The sequence below is a fragment of the Oscarella lobularis genome, chromosome 15 (genome assembly GCF_947507565.1).
Source record: "Oscarella lobularis chromosome 15, ooOscLobu1.1, whole genome shotgun sequence".
Taxonomy (NCBI): domain Eukaryota; kingdom Metazoa; phylum Porifera; class Homoscleromorpha; order Homosclerophorida; family Oscarellidae; genus Oscarella; species Oscarella lobularis.
In genome coordinates, this window is record NC_089189.1 from 1,595,221 (window position 1) to 1,613,582 (window position 18,362).

General features: G+C 46.4%; 2 protein-coding genes and 4 long non-coding RNA genes across 14 annotated transcripts; 3 read left to right on the forward strand and 3 right to left on the reverse strand.

The window, feature by feature from the left end:
* The first annotated feature begins 5 nt into the window (after positions 1–5).
* Positions 6–766, forward strand: LOC136196371 (uncharacterized). The gene is made up of 3 exons (XR_010672148.1): positions 6–69; positions 133–542; positions 630–766. It is a non-coding gene; the product is annotated as an uncharacterized lncRNA (long non-coding RNA).
* A 1,947-nt stretch (positions 767–2,713) lies between these two features.
* On the forward strand, positions 2,714–7,206 carry LOC136195967 (death-associated protein kinase 1-like). Of its 9 annotated transcripts, XM_065985455.1 has the most exons (16): positions 2,714–2,832; positions 2,890–3,078; positions 3,141–4,685; positions 4,755–4,853; positions 4,904–5,015; positions 5,080–5,167; positions 5,230–5,439; positions 5,495–5,865; positions 5,923–6,012; positions 6,062–6,171; positions 6,260–6,355; positions 6,417–6,474; positions 6,540–6,631; positions 6,707–6,793; positions 6,852–6,952; positions 7,003–7,206. In XM_065985455.1, exons 1-3 carry the CDS (start codon positions 2,824–2,826, stop codon positions 4,389–4,391), a joined length of 1,449 nt encoding a protein of 482 aa, XP_065841527.1. In that variant the 5' UTR covers positions 2,714–2,823; the 3' UTR covers positions 4,392–4,685; positions 4,755–4,853; positions 4,904–5,015; positions 5,080–5,167; positions 5,230–5,439; positions 5,495–5,865; positions 5,923–6,012; positions 6,062–6,171; positions 6,260–6,355; positions 6,417–6,474; positions 6,540–6,631; positions 6,707–6,793; positions 6,852–6,952; positions 7,003–7,206. The 9 variants fall into 9 exon arrangements, with proteins under 9 accessions (XP_065841527.1, XP_065841523.1, XP_065841525.1 ...); XM_065985451.1 differs by having other exon boundaries at positions 6,417–6,631; XM_065985453.1 differs by having other exon boundaries at positions 6,512–6,793.
* Positions 7,207–11,127: 3,921 nt separating this feature from the next.
* LOC136195843 (uncharacterized) lies at positions 11,128–12,011 on the reverse strand. The gene is made up of 3 exons (XR_010671982.1): positions 11,954–12,011; positions 11,805–11,897; positions 11,128–11,733 (listed from the first exon to the last, which is right to left on the reverse strand). It is a non-coding gene; the product is annotated as an uncharacterized lncRNA (long non-coding RNA).
* A 71-nt stretch (positions 12,012–12,082) lies between these two features.
* On the forward strand, positions 12,083–14,684 carry LOC136195970 (uncharacterized). Its single transcript, XM_065985459.1, has 4 exons — positions 12,083–12,163; positions 12,215–12,484; positions 12,543–12,604; positions 12,656–14,684. Exons 1-4 carry the CDS (start codon positions 12,136–12,138, stop codon positions 13,289–13,291), a joined length of 996 nt encoding a protein of 331 aa, XP_065841531.1. The 5' UTR covers positions 12,083–12,135; the 3' UTR covers positions 13,292–14,684.
* On the reverse strand, positions 14,028–16,825 carry LOC136195972 (uncharacterized). Its single transcript, XR_010672038.1, has 13 exons — positions 16,796–16,825; positions 16,414–16,499; positions 16,211–16,348; positions 16,072–16,165; positions 15,919–16,025; positions 15,681–15,872; positions 15,573–15,627; positions 15,357–15,523; positions 15,249–15,290; positions 15,162–15,191; positions 15,017–15,109; positions 14,720–14,963; positions 14,028–14,663 (listed from the first exon to the last, which is right to left on the reverse strand). It is a non-coding gene; the product is annotated as an uncharacterized lncRNA (long non-coding RNA).
* A 259-nt stretch (positions 16,826–17,084) lies between these two features.
* Positions 17,085–17,768, reverse strand: LOC136196021 (uncharacterized). The gene is made up of 3 exons (XR_010672059.1): positions 17,698–17,768; positions 17,303–17,475; positions 17,085–17,252 (listed from the first exon to the last, which is right to left on the reverse strand). It is a non-coding gene; the product is annotated as an uncharacterized lncRNA (long non-coding RNA).
* Positions 17,769–18,362: the final 594 nt, after the last annotated feature.

Sequence of the window (18,362 nt, forward strand, 5' to 3'; positions counted from 1 at the left end):
CTACATCTTCGATGAATCTCGGCGATCACGATCACGTGGTGAAAATATACGGCTTCTCCTTACAAAACAGTGAGAACACGCAATACTTCCGTTCCCACACAAGATTAATTAGTATTTCCATTATTTTCTTAGACGTTCTCAGTATCGTCATGGAATACGCTCAGCACGGCCATCTCCGTTCGCTCTTGCGTCGTCGTGCGCTCGATCTCGACTCAGCATACGCAATTGCCCACTGCCTTCTCTTTGCCGGCAATCTCTTTCGATCGTCCGAAAACAGAATGCCATCGACTCTTTATTTTCTCGAAAGAGCAGAAGAAGAATGTTGAGCAGGAGGACTGCTGCAGAAGTACACGGGCAAATGAGTATCTCATCTAGAGTAGATTATGCGTATGTTTCTAGTCTCGCTTCTCATACTGTCCTGGCGACTCTGCACGTGCCCGTACCCCAGTCGAAAACCGACGTTCAGCAGTATCTTGATGATGATGACGCAAAGGAGGACAAGGAGCGTCGGCTTGCCTAGCTACTCGGCCTTCAAATCCCTCGTAAGAGGAAGTCTCTGCTAGCTGGACTTGGTAGGGGCAGGGAAACTATTCGGAATTACATTATAATTATTATTATTCGTTTTTTAGATGCGGTACAATATGCTTCAGTATGCCATTCGTGAGTGTTGCGAACTGCATCGCTGGCTGGAGGAGGAGTTCAATCCGCTGCAGCTGTGCGAGCAGGTCAACCAGACGTTTGCTGTGCTCCGCGAGCACGAGGAGTACGAGGAGTACAGCCAGTACGTGGAATCGCTCCAAGTGGCCATCGTACGGCTCGTCAAACAGGTAAAAGAAGGTTTCTTAGAATAATTTGTTTGATTTTTTGTTTAGGTGGCTCAAGTGTACGAGACTATTGAGTTGGATCGTCTCGCGCGTCTGATTCCTTTTGCGCGCGGTTTTCGCTTGGAACGAGCTCTCCTTCACGTCACAAAGGATCTCGGAGTGCAGGTAATTTTATCATGGAATCGCGTCAACACTTTTTATTCATGCAAGTGATGCGCTATTTTGGAATTACCGTGCTGTCCCTTTTTTAACCCTGATGCAATTCATAATTCAAATCACCTCCTCCTTATCGTCATCAGAATCGTCAGAATCAGAATTATGCCTATCATCATCATCATCATCATCATCATCATCATCATCATCATCATCATCATCATCATCATCATCATCATCATCATCATCACATGAGCTTGAAGCCAGACACTTGGCATTTAATTAAGGCGAGCCGCTTCCTTATCATCGACTTTCTCATCAGAACTCGAACTCGATGATGACGTAGGCTGCTGCATTTCAGGTGAACTCTTTTGCAGACTTCCGCATGGGGATTTCCCCTTCTCCCCCAGCACTCGCTCTTTTCTTTGCTACACTTACCGTGTTGCTGGTGCTGCTGCATGGGCGAGTGGTCCTTCGAATAGCACGAAGGGTAAAATTCCATTGCTTTTGGCTGCAGAGAGCTGGCACCTGTGTCGGCTCGGCGTGTGATGTGAAGGACAAGGCCAGACTGCAACCGAATGTTATGACTTCCCGGGATAGGCGGGGCGGAAACAGCTGAGTGCGATTACGTCCTGGCCGCTATATGTAAACGGCGCGAAGAATTGTCTCGTCAGACTCGTCTACGATCGTGCACGTAATAAAACGACAAAGAATGCGTTAATGCGGGGTGGCTTTCGTCGAAAAAGCGCGAGAAAGGGAGTATAGGACACCCGTCATCTAATTACCCTGACACGTGCCACTTTTGCATGTTTTCCGACAAACGACACTGCAAACTCTGCGACGCGATAGCGTGCACGCACCAGACCTCTAGCAGCTCGTGCGACGCACACTGGCATAGTAAAGCGAGCAGAGTAAGTCGCTTTTGCTTGCATTCACGTGCTCGACTAAAAACCGCAGGTGTTCGCGATCGTCTGCGCGGCGTCTTTGTCCTGTCTGGTCGAAAGGGGGAGGAACGAGCGAATGGCCTAATTGGTGCACACCTCTCGGCCGCAAACAAACAATGACTCCCGTGTCAGAATCGTACCAAAATTGAGTACCGGTACCCGACCAAGTACGACCGCCAGATACCTGATAGAGTCATTTTAGTCGACGCATTCGACTTAGCGACAGCAGGTTCATTCGCGTACGAACCGTTTTAATTTATTGCCCGATTTGCACTTGTCCCGCAGACCCCAGATACGCCAGACCCCGGATACGCCAGATATACGCCAGACCCCAAGCAAGCTAGACAAGCGAACCTTTACAGTTTACTGGCTCCATGGTAACGATTCGGCGGCGCGACGAAGTCTCCTTTTTCAGTAGTGCAGCTTTGATTTTCTTTTCTGCAGTCTCTGCATGGCATTCACGTCCAAGAGATCGTCGTGCCGCACGCCGGCCTTTTCTCCGTCTGGGATATGTCCGGCAACAAGCGCTACTTCGCCGCGCACGAGTACTTTCTCGGCGGAACGAATATACGATCTATCTCGTCACGTTCAGCCTGCGCGAGACGAAGGAGCAGCGTCGCGCTCGCGTGCTCTTCTGGCTGGCGCTCATCAAGGCGAAATTGCCGTGAGACGACATCGTTCGCCATCGCGGTCTCAGTCGACATCGACCTCACATTGCATGCATGTGCTCGTCGCGACGCGCGGCGATCTTCTCGTCAAACGAAACGGCGGCGGCGGCGGCGACGCGGCGAATAGCGAAGCCGACGAGATATTGCAGACGCGTTTTCGTCGTCGACGCTCGCCATCCCCAGTCGCGCGACGTCAAAGCGTTGAGACTTTACTTGGGACAAGTCAGAGAGAAAATGCTTCAGGTATACTCATACGATTTTTATTTAGAGTTCATGTACTAATAATCTCTTTTTTCTTAGTCTGGTCCTCTCACTCCGCGTCTGTGCGGCGCACTGGCAACGACTTTGCCCCAGTGGCGTCAACGCTTCTACGAGTTTCCCGTTCTGCCGTGGCCCGACTACGTGGCGCTCGTCGAGAGAGAAGTCAATCCTCTCGTCGGTCCCGAGAAACTGAAAGTCGTCACGAAATTCCTCAACGACAGCGGCGACGTGAGAAACGACGAAAAAATAGAAGGACGTTACTCGAAATGTCTCTTTTTCTCTTTTTTTAGTTGATTTACATTGATCGAGGTGCTCTCGGAAATCTCGTCGTTCTGGATCCTAATTTCCTTTGCTCGGATCTCATCGGCCCGGCGCTGGCGCCCGAGGGAGCGTCTCGGCCGCGCATTGGCTCGATTTCCGGACGCATAACGGTGCGAGAAATTGAGCGAGTCTACGGCGACCTGAACGCTCTCTCCGTTCTTCGTCTATTCGAGCACTTCGAACTGTGCCGCTCGTGTTCAACTGAAGGCGACGGCGACGGCGACGAGGCCTCGACCATTTACGAGTTTCCCATTCTGACGGAATTCGACAAGCTCCACGGCATCTGGGTGCCCGAACCGGAGATGACCGTCTTCGTCGGCGTTCGCATCGAGTGTCGCTCCGCGTACGACATACTCCCGCCGGGTTTCTTTCCCAAGCAACTTCGCCTTCGAAAGCAATTCTTGGACGACTTCGACGATCAGGAGTTGACGCTGTGGAGCGACGGGCTCAAGTGCGTTCGAGGCGACGTTGAAATCAAGGTCAAAGGCCACTTCGACGCGACGACGACGACGGCCCTCGAGTCGCATCGCGCGGTGACGATCGCCGTGCGCGGCGCCGGCGACAACACGCGTCGCGAGTGCGTCGCCCATTTGCAGCGATTTCATCAGACGCTTCAGCCATCTATGCTTCAGCAGACGATCGACGCCGCCTGTCCGGGCATGTTCGTCGTCACGCAGGTGCTCAGCGCTCGTCACATGGCCGCGTACGCCGACGACGACGCCTGGTACGAACCCGAGCAGATCTTCCAATCCCAGCGCGGCTCCGGCGTCGTTTGCCATCAAAATGGCTTCACGGAGAAATTGGTCGATTTGCTCTGCGGCGGCTGCGGGGAGATGCTCTTGGCCGCGCGCTCGGCGCCGCTCGCTCACGTCAAGCTGCTCGACGTCAAGACGCGTCAGGAGTTGAGTCGACTTCTCGATCCCGTTGATCCGCTCGGTCGCGATTGGTGTCTGCTCGCTCTGTCGCTAGGGCTCGTCGACGAGTTGCCGCTCATCGATATTCGTCAGAATCAGGGCGTCGTCAGCGCGACGGATCGCGTTCTGCGCGAGTTCGAGAAGCGTAGTAGCAGCACCGTCGCTCTTCTCGTCGACTCGCTGCGCGAGATCGGTCGGCTCGATGCCATGGACGCTGTTATATGCGGATTGCCGCTCGTTTTTCGCACGGAGAGCGATGTAGTGGTCAATGTTACTGGAGTCGAAATGGCGTCCTATGCATGTTGAATATTCGCTTTGTCATATCGCTGTATTTTCCTGTTCCAATTCGTCTTTTTTTTTCTACGGAAGAGTTTCTTATTTTTTTACTGTGTCTACACTGTGACTCTACCATGTGATGCCCCTTTGTAACTATGAATCAACTATCTGCCATAAACCGAACAATCAATATAATCAACAAAAGTCAATCACAGTCAACACGGAAATCCGGGATTGGGGAGCGAGCCGTCTCCCAGTCTCCCACGGAGTCCCCACTGCGTGTTACGTGTCCCAAATCGAGCGTTGTGACTTGCTACTTGCTTGGTAAACCCGCTGGTACCGTCGTCGAAGCGCAATCTGAGTCTATCTTCAGTTGGGGTTTTGTGTTTTTAGGAGATGAGCATGGTCGTCACTTTCATCATCTTGAGCAGTTTGGTGAATTCAGCAGCTGCTAAAGCCGACGCTAAATGCCTTTCACTTCGTTGCCCCAAAGTAATTAGTCTTGTAACAGGAAGGCTTCGTTTGTATAGTTGTTTTCTCAGGAAAGCGTCTTCACCTACAATATAACGCTAAAGCAGAAACTTTGGACAGAAGAGTTCTTTTCAGATCAAAAGAATGTCTTGTCTTTCGTAGCAAACGTCACGTGCGTTGCAGGTTGCCAGACGTGTACTGCACGTTGCAGTTTGAATTCACTGATTTCATTTTCTATAATTTTCAGACAACTACTTTTCTTTATATGGAACTCGTGGCCTAAAATATCAAGTTGATTTGAGCTTGGCTGCCACTCTTGATGCAAAAGATCAAAGGTAGAGCTGGCCATGTTTGTTTCACTGATTTAATTAATATCTAATATTTTATCTAATGGAAGTGAAAAATTACCTAAACAGTTTGGAAATCCGTTCTTCTTCGTTCAGCTGTCAAACGGAACTGTTATTCACGTTCTTCACATTCACGACGATGACTCAGAAGTTGTAAACTTCAAGAAATCAATAGCGAGTTTGTTCCAGACTTCGCTGTGCAAAGGAGAACATGACATTGTGGAAACGGACGCAAACAGCAGAAGAAAAGTCCACTACACGTAAATCATGTAAAATTGTTTATCTAACGTGCTCTAATTTGTTTTCTGTCCTAAGTGTTGTTGAAATAGCGAAAGGTAGACTTTCCATCAGTAAACGTAGTGGCAGTTCGGAAATGGAAAAGCTTTTTGCCGGCTTTGATGCAAATCCTTCCGAGTTCGAATACAATGAGAATCAAGTGACGGTTCTAAGTCAGAAAAGCACGATGCCAACTAGAATAATGGGCGTCCTTCAAACGTCGCTTCACCAAAGACGTCAAACGTCTGCTAGGGAAAGTTTACCTAGCAACAGAATTCGGATAGAACAAACGTTTTCGGCTCGTCTCATAAAGTGTCTCAAACTGCGGCAGAAAAGATCAGCGCAATTTTTCTCAGTTGAAGATACGCACGGACTGCAAGTTAGCTCAGTCGAAGGGAAGCAAACAAAAGGTACAATAGTCAATGGTATCGTTCTATACAATTATTGGCCAATACACAATGGCATAGCTAAAGTTATAAAGAGGAAACTTGATAGACAGTACTTGGAACTGTCGCAACTTCTCAAAGCTCTTCAAGAGAATAGTAGCTACGACAACTGTAAATGATTTCATCAAAAAGTCATAGCTTGTCTATGTATATTATATAGGGGAGACACTTTCACCGCTGGTAGAATTGGAGGGTCTCTGCGAGCAGTATCTCTGCTCGAGTCATAGACAAACGCCTGCAACCGATGTCGTCGTAAAAGCTTTTCTTACTGTAAGCAATGTCTCGTTAAAAAATGAATTTGACTGGTCACTGTTTGCGCTGAATTTGTATGTACTGTACCAAGGTTTTTTTTCCTTAGGCTTTCGATTTTTGCTCAAAGTCGATTTCGTCGGCAAGACCCTTGACGCGCGGATGCTCCAGAAGATTGTGGAATGTATCTAGAATCCATTGAAAAGTGAGATATTTTTTGAAGAAATTATTCGAATCGAATGATGATGACGTCATAATATTCTAAGCTACGACGAAGCTTTGGAAGTCTACGACGAAATATTAAAAGAAGATTCGACGTATCGGGTGAGAAATTTAGACACGAGTTTTAATTAAAGTGTAGACGTACCCAGGACCTCGTTCCTAAGCAGGATCGAGGCGGAATTCGAAGAGTCGAGTAACTGCGTAAAGAAGGCTGGAGAGAATACGTGCGGGTTGCGATTTATATGGACGAATTTCTAAGGTACTGAGTTTGGTTGCCTCCTCTCGAAACGGATTGTCGGCGTCGGAAATTCTTCGCGTCTTTCCCGTGCCCTAGCTTGACCGTGTGGTCGCCTTTGTATTTCACTCTAATCGATCGACACATCGAGACGTGGCCGGCTTGATCGTGCCGACGAGCGACGAAGTATGGCGCTCACAGAATGTACCCAACATTTTGGAGGAATTGGATTTGATTTTTTTAGGTAAAGCAAGCCATCACCGAAAGATACTTGAATTCGTCTGAGAGCCGAACTGAAGCGTTTACCCAGGCATGCAAATTTTTCGAGCAGAAATTGATGTCGAAGTGAGTGCACAAAGGGGGAGAGCTTGATATGATAATAGGAAATACTTCAGATAGCGTGCTTCGTTTGGGCGACTTCTGCTTTGAGCTGGCTCAGCTCTGTCTCTTTCTCGACGAGTCGTGTGTGAAGCTCCGCTCGTTTGCTCGCTATTGAGTCGCCGCCACGTCTTTGAGTCTCCTCCAGCTCTGATATAAAAAAAATGATGCCTTGTATCCTTTGGTAATGTTGATGGGGCTAACGCTCTTTCAGGTCTTGGCATTGGGCTAAAGCGACGCGCAGATTCCCCACGTCTTGCACTGAGCGACTCGTTTGCGAGACAGACCGCTGTTGTCGTTGTAGCATTGCCAAATCTTGCCGACGCCCCTCTTCGGCGCCTCTCTTCCTCTATTTCCCGCTGATGTCTCTCTTGTTTGGCATTCCTTTCTTCATGAGCACCACCTTCTTGCACTGAAAGGACAGCTTAGATTGCCCATTCGTTGGTTCAGACACATCCATTCGTTCATCTGGCAAGCGTGCAGGTGCTACACGTAAAACGCTATATAAAAGATTATTACATATAAAACAATTCCACCTCTTTGATAGCCAAGTGTCAGTACGTGCCCTCCAGCTCCACTTGGTCGAACAACTTCCTTCCTTTCCTTGAAGATTTTCACCACTTTCACCAAATCACGTCTTTCCAAGGCATTCATCAACTCGACAAGAAAATCAAGATTATCTTCCACCAGGTAACCACCCGCCTCCAACTCAGTAAAAAACTCTGTGGATCATTCACATATTGACGTCGACCACCTCGTATAAAGTCAATGCAAAGCTGCTTCAAAGATTCCAACTCAGTTGACGTTATGCTCTCCGATAGAACGTCGACGAGACTACGGAACGAATGGTCAAGGCTAACCAGCGGTTTCGCGCGGGGAATTTCTCCTTCCGACGGCCGAATATCAAACTTTTTTATGATATCAAGGCGTTGGATTCTTTCCCAGATTCGAATCAAATAGTTGAGATTGTCTCGTTTTAGAAGACTAAGCTCTTCCATGAAGCGAAATAGCTCTTGTGCCGTTCGCGCAACCGCAACCGTTTACAAGTAGAACCGTTATACCGTTCAGCCAAACCAGTCTACCGTTTATGTCGTCGCTTAATGACAATCAAATATAATGGATCGTAGCACTCAGTTGGCTGCACCGGATCCCACAAGGGAAACGAGTCGCAAGAGACGGACCCAAGTCCGCCACGTTGACGCAGTCGTTCTGTACAAGCTCGCAATAATCTCAACACGGTCGTAGCACAACGTTCTCTCCAGTGGCGTTATTGAAACGGCAGTCGGGGAAGTAAAATAAACACGCGACACGCGAACAAACCGAGGTCCACGAAACAGGAGTCCGTAGGGCTGTTAGAGCCGAATGTTGTCGTCATAGCTTCTTCTGCGTCCGACGGAGTGAGGTGACCAAAATTGTTAAGGAAGTTTGTTCCGGAGAGTGCGGCATCACTGCACGACGCAGGAATTGAGTCAATACACGTGATACTTCCATGGACAATGGAAATCCAAGCGACATAGAGGCCAAACGCAAAGATGGCGCTAATGAGAGCTTGGGAATTGACGACCATTGTTCTGCTCATATACAGTAGAAAAGAATGAATATATTCATAGACAGCATGATTGCCAAGGTTGGAATCAATCAATACGCATGGGTGTTTTTAATCCGGAGCGCGAGCTTGCTCCGAAAATAGCGAAGAAAGAGAAAGAAGCGGTGGCTGGACTTACGAATGAGGTTTTTTTGTTTTAAGCGGGTTAATAAAAAATAAATAGACGAGTTGCACTCACGTGATCTTCTCACTGTGGCCGTGCCTTTGTTCATTTACGCAATCTGAGAAAGACGCGCCTTACGACGTCATTACAAGTCAAGCACTGGATTCACCGGGAAGAACAAGAGAATATCCTGAGAAGAATCTACGGAGAGCTAAAGACGGGAGGACGGTTGGGGTTCACGACAACACGAGACATGACGCGATACGCTCGCGACGTATCAGCGACTCAGTACGAAAATTCGTACGACGATTTCCTATGCGCTATCGGATGGGCTTTACGGCCTTTTCCTAATTCGAAAAAAAAAATTCTCAAGGACGTGGGCTTTGAAATCGTTTTTAGCGTTAAAGAGGAAAGGGACTATTTGCTTCCGAACTATGAAGCTTGGCGGACGTGGTGGGAGGCCGACGAGCCTTGGTTGCTCTAGCGCCGCTCGCGTGATCGAAGACAAGGAGACTATACGAGATAAATGGTAGAGCATTTACCTTCTAAGTAAATGGTTGTAGGTTCAATTCCTGCTGGATGTTTTAATAAAATTGACTAAAAATTTTTTATTTCTTTGGTTAAGTGAGTTCAAATCTCACAGTCGATAAATGTTACATCAATATCATCCTTATCACTTAGTAGATCCAAGCCCATGGCCCTATATAGGTGGTTGTGGAGCTTTATTTACTACTATTGGGGCTGTAATGTATTTTCATTATAATCAAGCTTGAGTAGTACTTTTAGGGTTAACTACAATGATCGTATGATGGCGAGATGTAATTAGAGAGTCTACTTTTCAAGGACACCACACATTAATAGTAAAACAAGGATTAAAGTATGGAATGATCTTATTAATAATTTCAGAAGTTTGTTTTTTCTTTTCGTTTTTTTGAGCTTTCTTTCATAGTAGCTTAGCACCTGCTATAGAAATAGGAGCAGTTTGACCACCTAAGGGAGTTGACGTATTGAACCCATTTTCTGTTCCTTTATTAAATACAGCTGTTTTATTAAGTTCAGGGGCAACTGTAACTTGAGCTCATCATGGTATTATTAGTGGTAAAAGAAAAGAAGCAATAATAGGGTTAACATTAACTGTAGTATTAGGTATATTATTTACAAGTTTACAAGCAATGGAGTATTATGAGGCTCCTTTTGCTATATCAGACTCAGTATATGGTTCAACTTTCTTCGTAGCCACAGACTTTCATGGTCTCCATGTAATAATCGGAACAACATTTTTAATGGTATGTTTAGTAAGATTGATAGCATACCAATTAACCCGACACCATCACTTTGGATTTGAGGCCTCAGCCTGATATTGACATTTTGTGGATGTAGTTTGATTGTTTCGGACGGTTTTGGCTTGGCTTGGGCTATTTCTCAGTGAGTGGGAATGGGAAAGACAATTTGCTTGGGATCCAAAATTCTATTAGGTACATATGTGAGCATATCAAAGCGTTCTGCATGTTTGCTACGCATTTTCACGAACTGACTACCCTCGCCGATGTTATGCTATCATCGGTCAAGAATAGTCATGTTACAGCCATTACTGGCTCGCTGACGCTTTTGTATAAGGTCAAGTCAGGTACTATTTTCACGAGAGTTTGGTGCATTCTTAGTTTCATTATTTAGGTGTTTGTGACCAGAGTTTTGGCATTCACGTTTCTGAGATTGCTCACTTTCCTCGTCACGTCGTCGAGGTGACAATTATTAAGTTGGGTGTGACGTCACGCGCGTGGGCATTGCCAAAGATGGCGGTCAGGAAAAAAGAGACGGAGGACCGAATTTGAAGCACTACGAGTCGCCAGACGTCGTCGCCTTGTTCGACGGAGTTCGCAACTGGCTCATGAATAACGTGAAAAAGGTGAGGCTCCGCTCGAGGAACGCAGACGCTCGCGCTCATCCGAATCGCCTCCCCGCAGCACGTCCAAGCCGATCCGCCGACCAATGAAGCTCTAGCAACACTCGCCTGTTCACTCTTCCAAGAGGTAACCCGAGCTTCGCGCGATCGATTTCTCGCCTCCGAGTTTCTCGTTGCACAGGACTCGCTCGGAAAAGGCGCGACGAGTCGTCCAATGACGCGAATTCCGGCGAAACTCTTCGCCGATTACGCGCCGGGCTCTGCCAGGCGCTCGCGATCGCCTATCGAACGAAAGCGGAGCAGTCGTGGAGACAATTCGACTTTCAAAGTCCGTCGCGAGTCGATAAGAACGTCGAGAAGCTGGCGGCCGTGGAACAAACGCTGGTAGAGGTAAGAGAAAGAGGAATGTGCTTAGCAATAGAGACGTTAGAGGAGTTTGGATTACGTATTTGAATTAGGAGAATGCTCTAGAGACTCTGTGTATATCATTTCTTGAAGAACTGTCCTAGCCTCCTCTATACGACAGGCAGTCAATAGGAGAGGATTTTGTTATGATGTCGTTGTTTCTTTACTGACGTTTCCTGTTTACATACGCGATGACGTCGTCGATAAGTTGGAGTCATTGCACAGTCTCATAAATGTACTGATTTATAAAACATTTACCTGTTCAATGAGTGTGTTGTCTTCATACAAAAAACAGCGCAGCGGCTCGTCGTCTTGTCGATAAGCTAACTAACTTGGATACGAAAGGGATACGAAGACTGTTCTACTGCACATTCTAACCAAGTAAAGCGAGCGGGCCCGAATCAATTTTATAGATCGACTCGCACCGTCGCAAAGTGAAAACCCACTACTATGAACTTGGCGTCTTTATAACGCAACCCTAGATCATAGTAGTGTACCTACTACAACTTTGCTCGGCATTTTCAGTTATCGTAGAGTGTCCTCTAGCTGCACTGGTCGAGGTTGCAGAACGTTCACATGCTCTAGGCTGTACTACTAAAAAAACTTACCGTTGCCTTTCGATACGACATAAACGGAACAGCGCCAATCTGAATCAAAAGCCAGGTATCTTCTTCATAAGGCTCGTCACAACCCGCAACTACAATATTGGGCCTAAAGCGGCTCATCGGCACCTAAGAAGCTCGAATGGCATCGCTACTGTAGCCAGTAGCGAGAAAAATCAAACAAAATAATATAAGATTACCGTCTCGCTGGTCCTTTCCTCGAGTCTTTGATTCAGATCCTCAAGAGACTTCTCAGATAGGAGAAGCAAGGGGCCAGCATCGGTAAAAGACAACTGAGAGTGAGGAACAATTAATATGTTATTCATAGTTGATACTGCTAGGCTAAAACCAAAAGAGACTTCGTTTTACTCGTATTCACAGGGGCGTCGCCGGCGTCGCCACCCACCCTTCCCTATCACGTGAGTTTTGTGACGTCACATGCACATGCCCCTTTATCCGGGGCTATTGCGTTCTCGAACCTTCGATTTCAGTCACTCAACGGCTCTCAACGGCTCTCAACGGCTCGTTTATATGTCGACCAAAAGACCGAAACTCAATGGTGGATAAGCTTACTGTTGGGCTGCCCGAGATGAATCGGTTTCTGCTTCAGGCTTTCCTTTTCCTCGCATCCGGAAAGAAAGACAAGCAGACTCATCATGGCGTCTAACCTGCGAAACAGATGAGGCAGACGAATCGACGTACAATTACGAATGGTGGCAAGTTAGCGAAGGCGACTGTATTCTCTTTGGGAGAAGTCCACACATAACACGGACAGTGAAAGCGGACCCATCTACTTTGTTCTTCTTCTGTGTTGTTTCGTCAACACAATTGTCCTCGCCTTCCGTCAGAGTTTCCGATTTGGTTGAAATTGGAGGAGGAGGCAAGCTTATCGCCATAGAATGACAGAAATTAATTAATCAATTTATTGGGTTGTTTAGGCAAGAGTGCTTTGGACAGTTGGCCCTATTGCGGGACAAAGGAGAAGGTCACGCATGGAAAAGTGAGGAGATTACGTGAGATTACGGATTTAGTACAGGATGTATGTGCTTAGAGATACCCAGCGCCTTCAGAGTTGGGCGCAGCCACTGGTGCGACGATTAGGCGAAAGGAGTTCTTTGATGAGATCAAAAATCAGATGCCGGCAACGGTGTTTGATGAGATCTTAGCTGCTATTGATTCTAAGACGTCAAGTGCGGTTAAACTGCCTTTGCCGTCTGATGCTGCAGAGCACTTGATTGGCGCTCTGCTAGCTCACAAATTTAAAACGCGGGAACGAGCAGCTTACCTCTTTTCAGAGTCAATGAGTGCACTGCTGCGAGAAGCGTCCTTGCCTGAATTTTCAGCTGAAGAAGTGTGTCTGCGTGATCCTAATCGAAAAAATAAAGAGAAATGCTTTGTTGACTGTAGTGTCTACAGTCTAAGTCCTCCCTCCTTGAATAGCCCAAACCAAGGATACCCGCTACTCATTTGCGAATGGAAAAGCGGCCAGGATGCGACTGAAGAAGCGGCGCTTGCACAGGCACTTCGGGGTTACGAAATATGGAGAGATGGGCTGACGTCGAGAGGCCTATACGAACCCTGGAATCACCACTTTCCTGCTTTCTGTGAGAGAAAGCCTTTTTCTTTATGCAGTCACTACATCTGTATTCAACGGTTCCTTGCTCATATCTTATACCAAGCTCGGTGAATTTTCAGCAGACAAAGCTGCTACCCTTCCTGATAATTGCGAGAAAGTGACGCCCTTTCTGGAGCGTCTTGCATTCGGCATCAAATCACTAGGCACGTGGATCAAGCAACATTTGGTGTCTTCTTTGCCGGCCTCGAAAACGTTGCCGTTCGAACCGATCTATTTCTCAACTGCTTATAAGTACGAAAGAGCTATCAAGGCCAAAGTATTTGAAGCAGTGGAAAAAAATTCAGTCACACGACGAGAGGTCATTATCAAATTTTTCCCGGAAGATGAAGAGGGAGTAATCTCTAGCTATCCAATTGAAATTCACAATGAAATTTATGATCATTGCGTCACTGCGCAATTATTTGCAATTGAAAGAGAGAAGCGTTTTATGGTGATTGTCTTGGAGAAAATTGCTGGCTGCAGAACATTAGAAGAAATTCTGAAAAATGAGGAGCTGCAGGATCTTGGAGAGACGATTATTGAACAACTAGAATCGTCTCTGGATGCTTTTCACAGTCGCGGTTGGGTTCACGGTGATTTCAGAGGACCCAACATTTTGCTAGATAGCGATAACAAAGTCAAAATTGTTGATTTGGACTGGGCTGGTGAAAAGGGCAAGGTCATATATCCTAGCGAATTGAATTCCATCATCTTTTGGCCGTGTGAAGAGGGTCAGGAGATACAGCCACAGCATGATTTGTACTTCCTCGCAGGCTACAAAACAAAAATCTTCAAAATGCTCTTTTCCAACTAGAAATATTCTACTGACAAAGGAGTGAAATTATGTGAAATTATGTGATAGTATGTGTGACAAGCTTTAATTAAATTTTTTCGGATCCGGAACGAGTTGCTTCATTTCCGCTTCCATTTCCGGGACGCGTTTCTTCAATTCTTTCACTTGAAGTTTAGAACCCTAGGGGGTAAATTAATGACGACGAGACGAGTAACGAGTTGAGTGCAGGCGCTCGAGGACACGTTGTTGCACGAGCGAACGTCGAGCCGTTCCAAACGTGGACAACGCCCAAAGTAGCCAACCTATTTATCCGTCAGACGAAAGCATCCGGACAAATTCACCGTCGCGACGGAACGAAACAGACCGGAATTCGTCGACAGAAGCGCATCGATCCCCCTATCGCTGATCAACACCAGCTTAGATCGAGCCGCGTGAATCCGATGGGCGAAGCGGTGGCGAGAAGCGCGAGCGATTGATCGGTGATCGCGCTTCCCGTCAGACACTAAGTAACAGAACAGCCACTTGCACTAAATTTGCATAAGCAGGAATCTAAACTAACACACACTACTTAGAAAGCGCCCTACTGTCTGTAGTGTAGGAACACTGTGAACTGAAACTACGACATCTTACGAGGAAACAGAAGACTTGAACCTAATTGAAAAACTAATTAAAAACCACGTGGATATTTTCTATCCTGAGAGTCTTACTCAGAATTGGCCTTCGTCGTTCGACAGGCGACGAGGTGTAAAGCACATCAGATTTGATTTCCTGGTGCGACGACGATTATCCGAGCAGAACTTGAATTCTTCCATGACGTTCACAAGTGAACCAATCCCGTTCTCCTCTTCCTCCTCTTCCTCCAGAGAGTCGGGCTCAATATTTCCTCCGGTACCGCCGCTAGACGTCGGCATCAAGTAGGATTGCGGTAGAACGGCTGGCTGATCTTCCTCTCTAGCATCCGTGGTATTATTAAATCAATTAGGTAGCTTTCATTTGAGTCTTACTGCATCCATCGTCTGCTCATTTTCATCAAATGAAACGCGCTGCTTAGCTGTCGAGCCCATCTTCTTCTGACTGCGAGAAAGTCTCTTCTTTGACTATCACACACTCCCATATACAAAAGATGTACAGTTATATCTCTTTCCTTACAGTTGACGATTGGAGGGATAGCTCTGCACGCTAAAATAATCGCTATTAGCCCAGTCCAATACGCAGTACGCGACTCCTATTCCTTACATCAAATTTCAATGACAAGGGCGTCTTTTCAAGCAGTTTTTGCTGCACAAAAAAAGAACACCAGTCAGGTCCAAAACAAAGAGAGCACCATAAGAACGTGTATCTCACCCTGATAATTAGTTGTCTCTGACTCTTACTCTTGGATTTTGCGCTAGACGGTTGGTTCACGCCAGCAAGTTTCGTAGTAGGAGATTCCTCTTCCGTTTCCGTTTCCGTCGCTGTCTCCGACGATGGCGATGCCGAGTTTTCCTTGAGACTGCTACTGGCCGCCGGAACTGCAAAAGAAACAATCGCCGAGGCTCGGTGCGATCGCGCGAGACTTACAAACGATAGGTGTGCGCCGCTACGGCGTGTCTAACGTTCGCCGCGCCTCGATCGCCTAGAAATCGAACTGCCGGAGGACGATTTTTGCTTGGAGAGTGTTCGTATTACTCGTTTTCGCCTTTTTCCGCTGCTTTCGAGCTGTGTACGTCAACGAGGCGTCTCTCGTGCCTTCCGAACGATCGCTGAGTAACAGTGTAGCACGTGCTTTGCCTGTGACGCGCGCTCTTCCTATTGTGATTGTCCTTCCCTATTTTTTTTCACGATTGTTCTCCTTCTCCTCCCTCTTCCAATAGCTTCCCCCTAACAAAAAGAAATTAGAAATGAAACCTAGGATTAGAATCCATACCTCGTGTTGTAACTCCTTTCGTCGATCCTCGCTCTTCCTATTTTGATTGCCCTTCCCTATCCATTCACGCGGGTTCTCCTTCTCCTCCCTCTTCTAATAGCTTCCCCCTAACCAAGAAAAATTAAAAATGTAGCCTAAAAATAGACTCCATACCTTAGGATAGTACCCCTTCTTTCAACCACTCCTCGTCCCTATTCGATTGTCCTTCTCCTTGTTTCCTCCACTCTCTTCCAACCAGCCCCCCTAACTAAAGGAAATTTAAGATAGTTATTGGCCTAAAATTCGACCGTACCTTCTGACACTGACTAAATTTCTCGCTCCATCTCCTCCCTACACAAACACACGGGAACCAAAGCCCCTACAACACCTAAGAACTACAGTGCACTTATCTGACAGCACTTCCCAAATAAGTCATAGGAATGAGATCAAACTAATGAATGAAAAGAATAAATAAATAATTATATAATATTCCCTGCTCCTCCTAAAAAAACGTACCTGGAGAACTCCAATGTGTGCTAAACTTTTTCTCCTACGCGTGGACGGTTCCAAAAAAAAAAAACCGAAAAATCGCGTGAACCTCCCTATAGAGAAAACGATGAGCCCCGGGCAGAACGGTACGAAAATCATTAAGAGCGTTACATTCTAGAAACCCCCAACCGCGTATGATAGGACGCTCGTATGAGCGAGAAACGCAAAAACGACACCGTCCCCCAACTTCCACCGCGCAACGTGAACGGCCCCTCGAATGCGCCCAAAACCTCGACGCAAAGCGTTCGGACTCTGAAACTCGCGCGGGGAGCGAGGGACCCTTCGAACGCGTGTGGGGCCCCCAAACAGGAACGCGCGCAATGAAGCGACACATGAACATATAGTTTACCTTTCGCGACACTCAGGTCCTTCCGTAATTCCATTCCTCCCTTTTGAAGCCGTTTTGAGCCGTGCCGAAACCTGACTGTAAACGCGGCAGTGCCCGTACATGCGTAAGCCCGTATCGTCGCCGCGCGAATTTAAAAAAAAAACTCCGCGAAATATACAAAGATTTTTTCTACGTGGCCAAATACCTATTTTCTCATCACCTTACCTCGCATAGAAAGCAGCTAAAAAGCTCTCCAAAGCGAAAGCACCGACATACCGGGAAACACGATTTTGTGACGTCAAACCTCAAATATGTTAACAAGACCCTACACCCAAATTAAACTACACAAAATTCCCTACCAAACACCATCAAAACAATGACCAATTCCCCTAACCTACTATATGGAATTAGAGAAGAGAAGCCACTGCATATAATTATCGAGACATAGATCACAAGGAGGAGTTGACGCATGAGACTCCTAAACAACGTTATATGATCAAAAACATCAAGACCCTAACTTGTCCTTACGTCTATCGCCTTGGGTGGTCGAGCTTCTTCAGCCTGCACACACATCAAACAATTAAACGTCATCCATTGTCTTCTTATTTCGTCGCTGTGCTAAAGAAAAAATAGAGACAAAAAGCTGAAAATATGCTCTAACAGTTCATGACTTATCTGAAGATCCATTGATAATAAAATTCCTAATCAAATATAAATCAATAACTCCTTCTAATCTCGTTCTAGACTCGTCAAGCGAGCCTCGCTTTACTTCGATCGTTTGGAAGACGTGCGAATAAAACGGAAAAACTCGTTACGGAAAGCTAAAACCGCGCAAACGAGCCAAAAACAAACGGAAACTATTTCGTGCGCGACGGACCCCATCGATTCACGCGAGAACGACTACAAAAATAGAGAAAATTCACCTGCACCTATTCCCGTTGCATCCACGGTCGAAAAACTTTCCAATCGGTCGCAAAACCGATTGGAAGTGTACACTTTGGTTCTGCAAGAAACTCAAAATCACACAATGCAATTCAGAGAAGTAGACAAACCTCATTGCGAGGATTCTGCTTAGTTCCGCCGAAGGATTCGCCGCGAAAACGAAGCCAGAATCACACATCTAACGCACGCCTGTGAACAATAGATATATAATCACGTGATCACAGTTGTCAAAAATCGATTGAAAAAAGCTAAATCTGAGTACAAAAAACATTCTATTGAATAATTAACAAGCTGCTACATTGATTTCTGGTCTAAAAAAAGATGAGGTCCCACAATGGGGTACATAGCGGAAGCGAGCCGTAGTTAGAAGAACAGTCTAAAACAGTAAAACGGCGATTAATAAGCAACTTATGACATAAATAAGTAGCTTATAAACTGATAATTACAGTTACAAAAAGTGAGGCCCCTCGTTGAGACAAATCGTCTGTAAAAAGCAAAATCGGTGTCCAGAACCATTTCGTCATCTATTCATCGCCGCTCTACTGTTTAAAAACTGTTTTTCTAACTATGGCTCACTTCCGCTATGTACCCCATTGTGGGACCTCATCTTTTTTTAGACTAGAAATCAATGTAGACGCTTGTTAAT

Coding starts and splice junctions, on each gene's coding strand:
- LOC136195970 (XM_065985459.1), top strand. CDS start 12,136: ATGTCGACCAAAAGACCGAAACTCAATG. Junction 12,164..12,214: donor CAAAAGACCGAAACTCAATG/GTGGATAAGCTT, acceptor TTTCTGCTTCAG/GCTTTCCTTTTCCTCGCATC. Junction 12,605..12,655: donor AGAAGGTCACGCATGGAAAA/GTGAGGAGATTA, acceptor GTATGTGCTTAG/AGATACCCAGCGCCTTCAGA.
- LOC136195967 (XM_065985449.1), top strand. Junction 3,079..3,140: donor TCCTCAACGACAGCGGCGAC/GTGAGAAACGAC, acceptor CTCTTTTTTTAG/TTGATTTACATTGATCGAGG.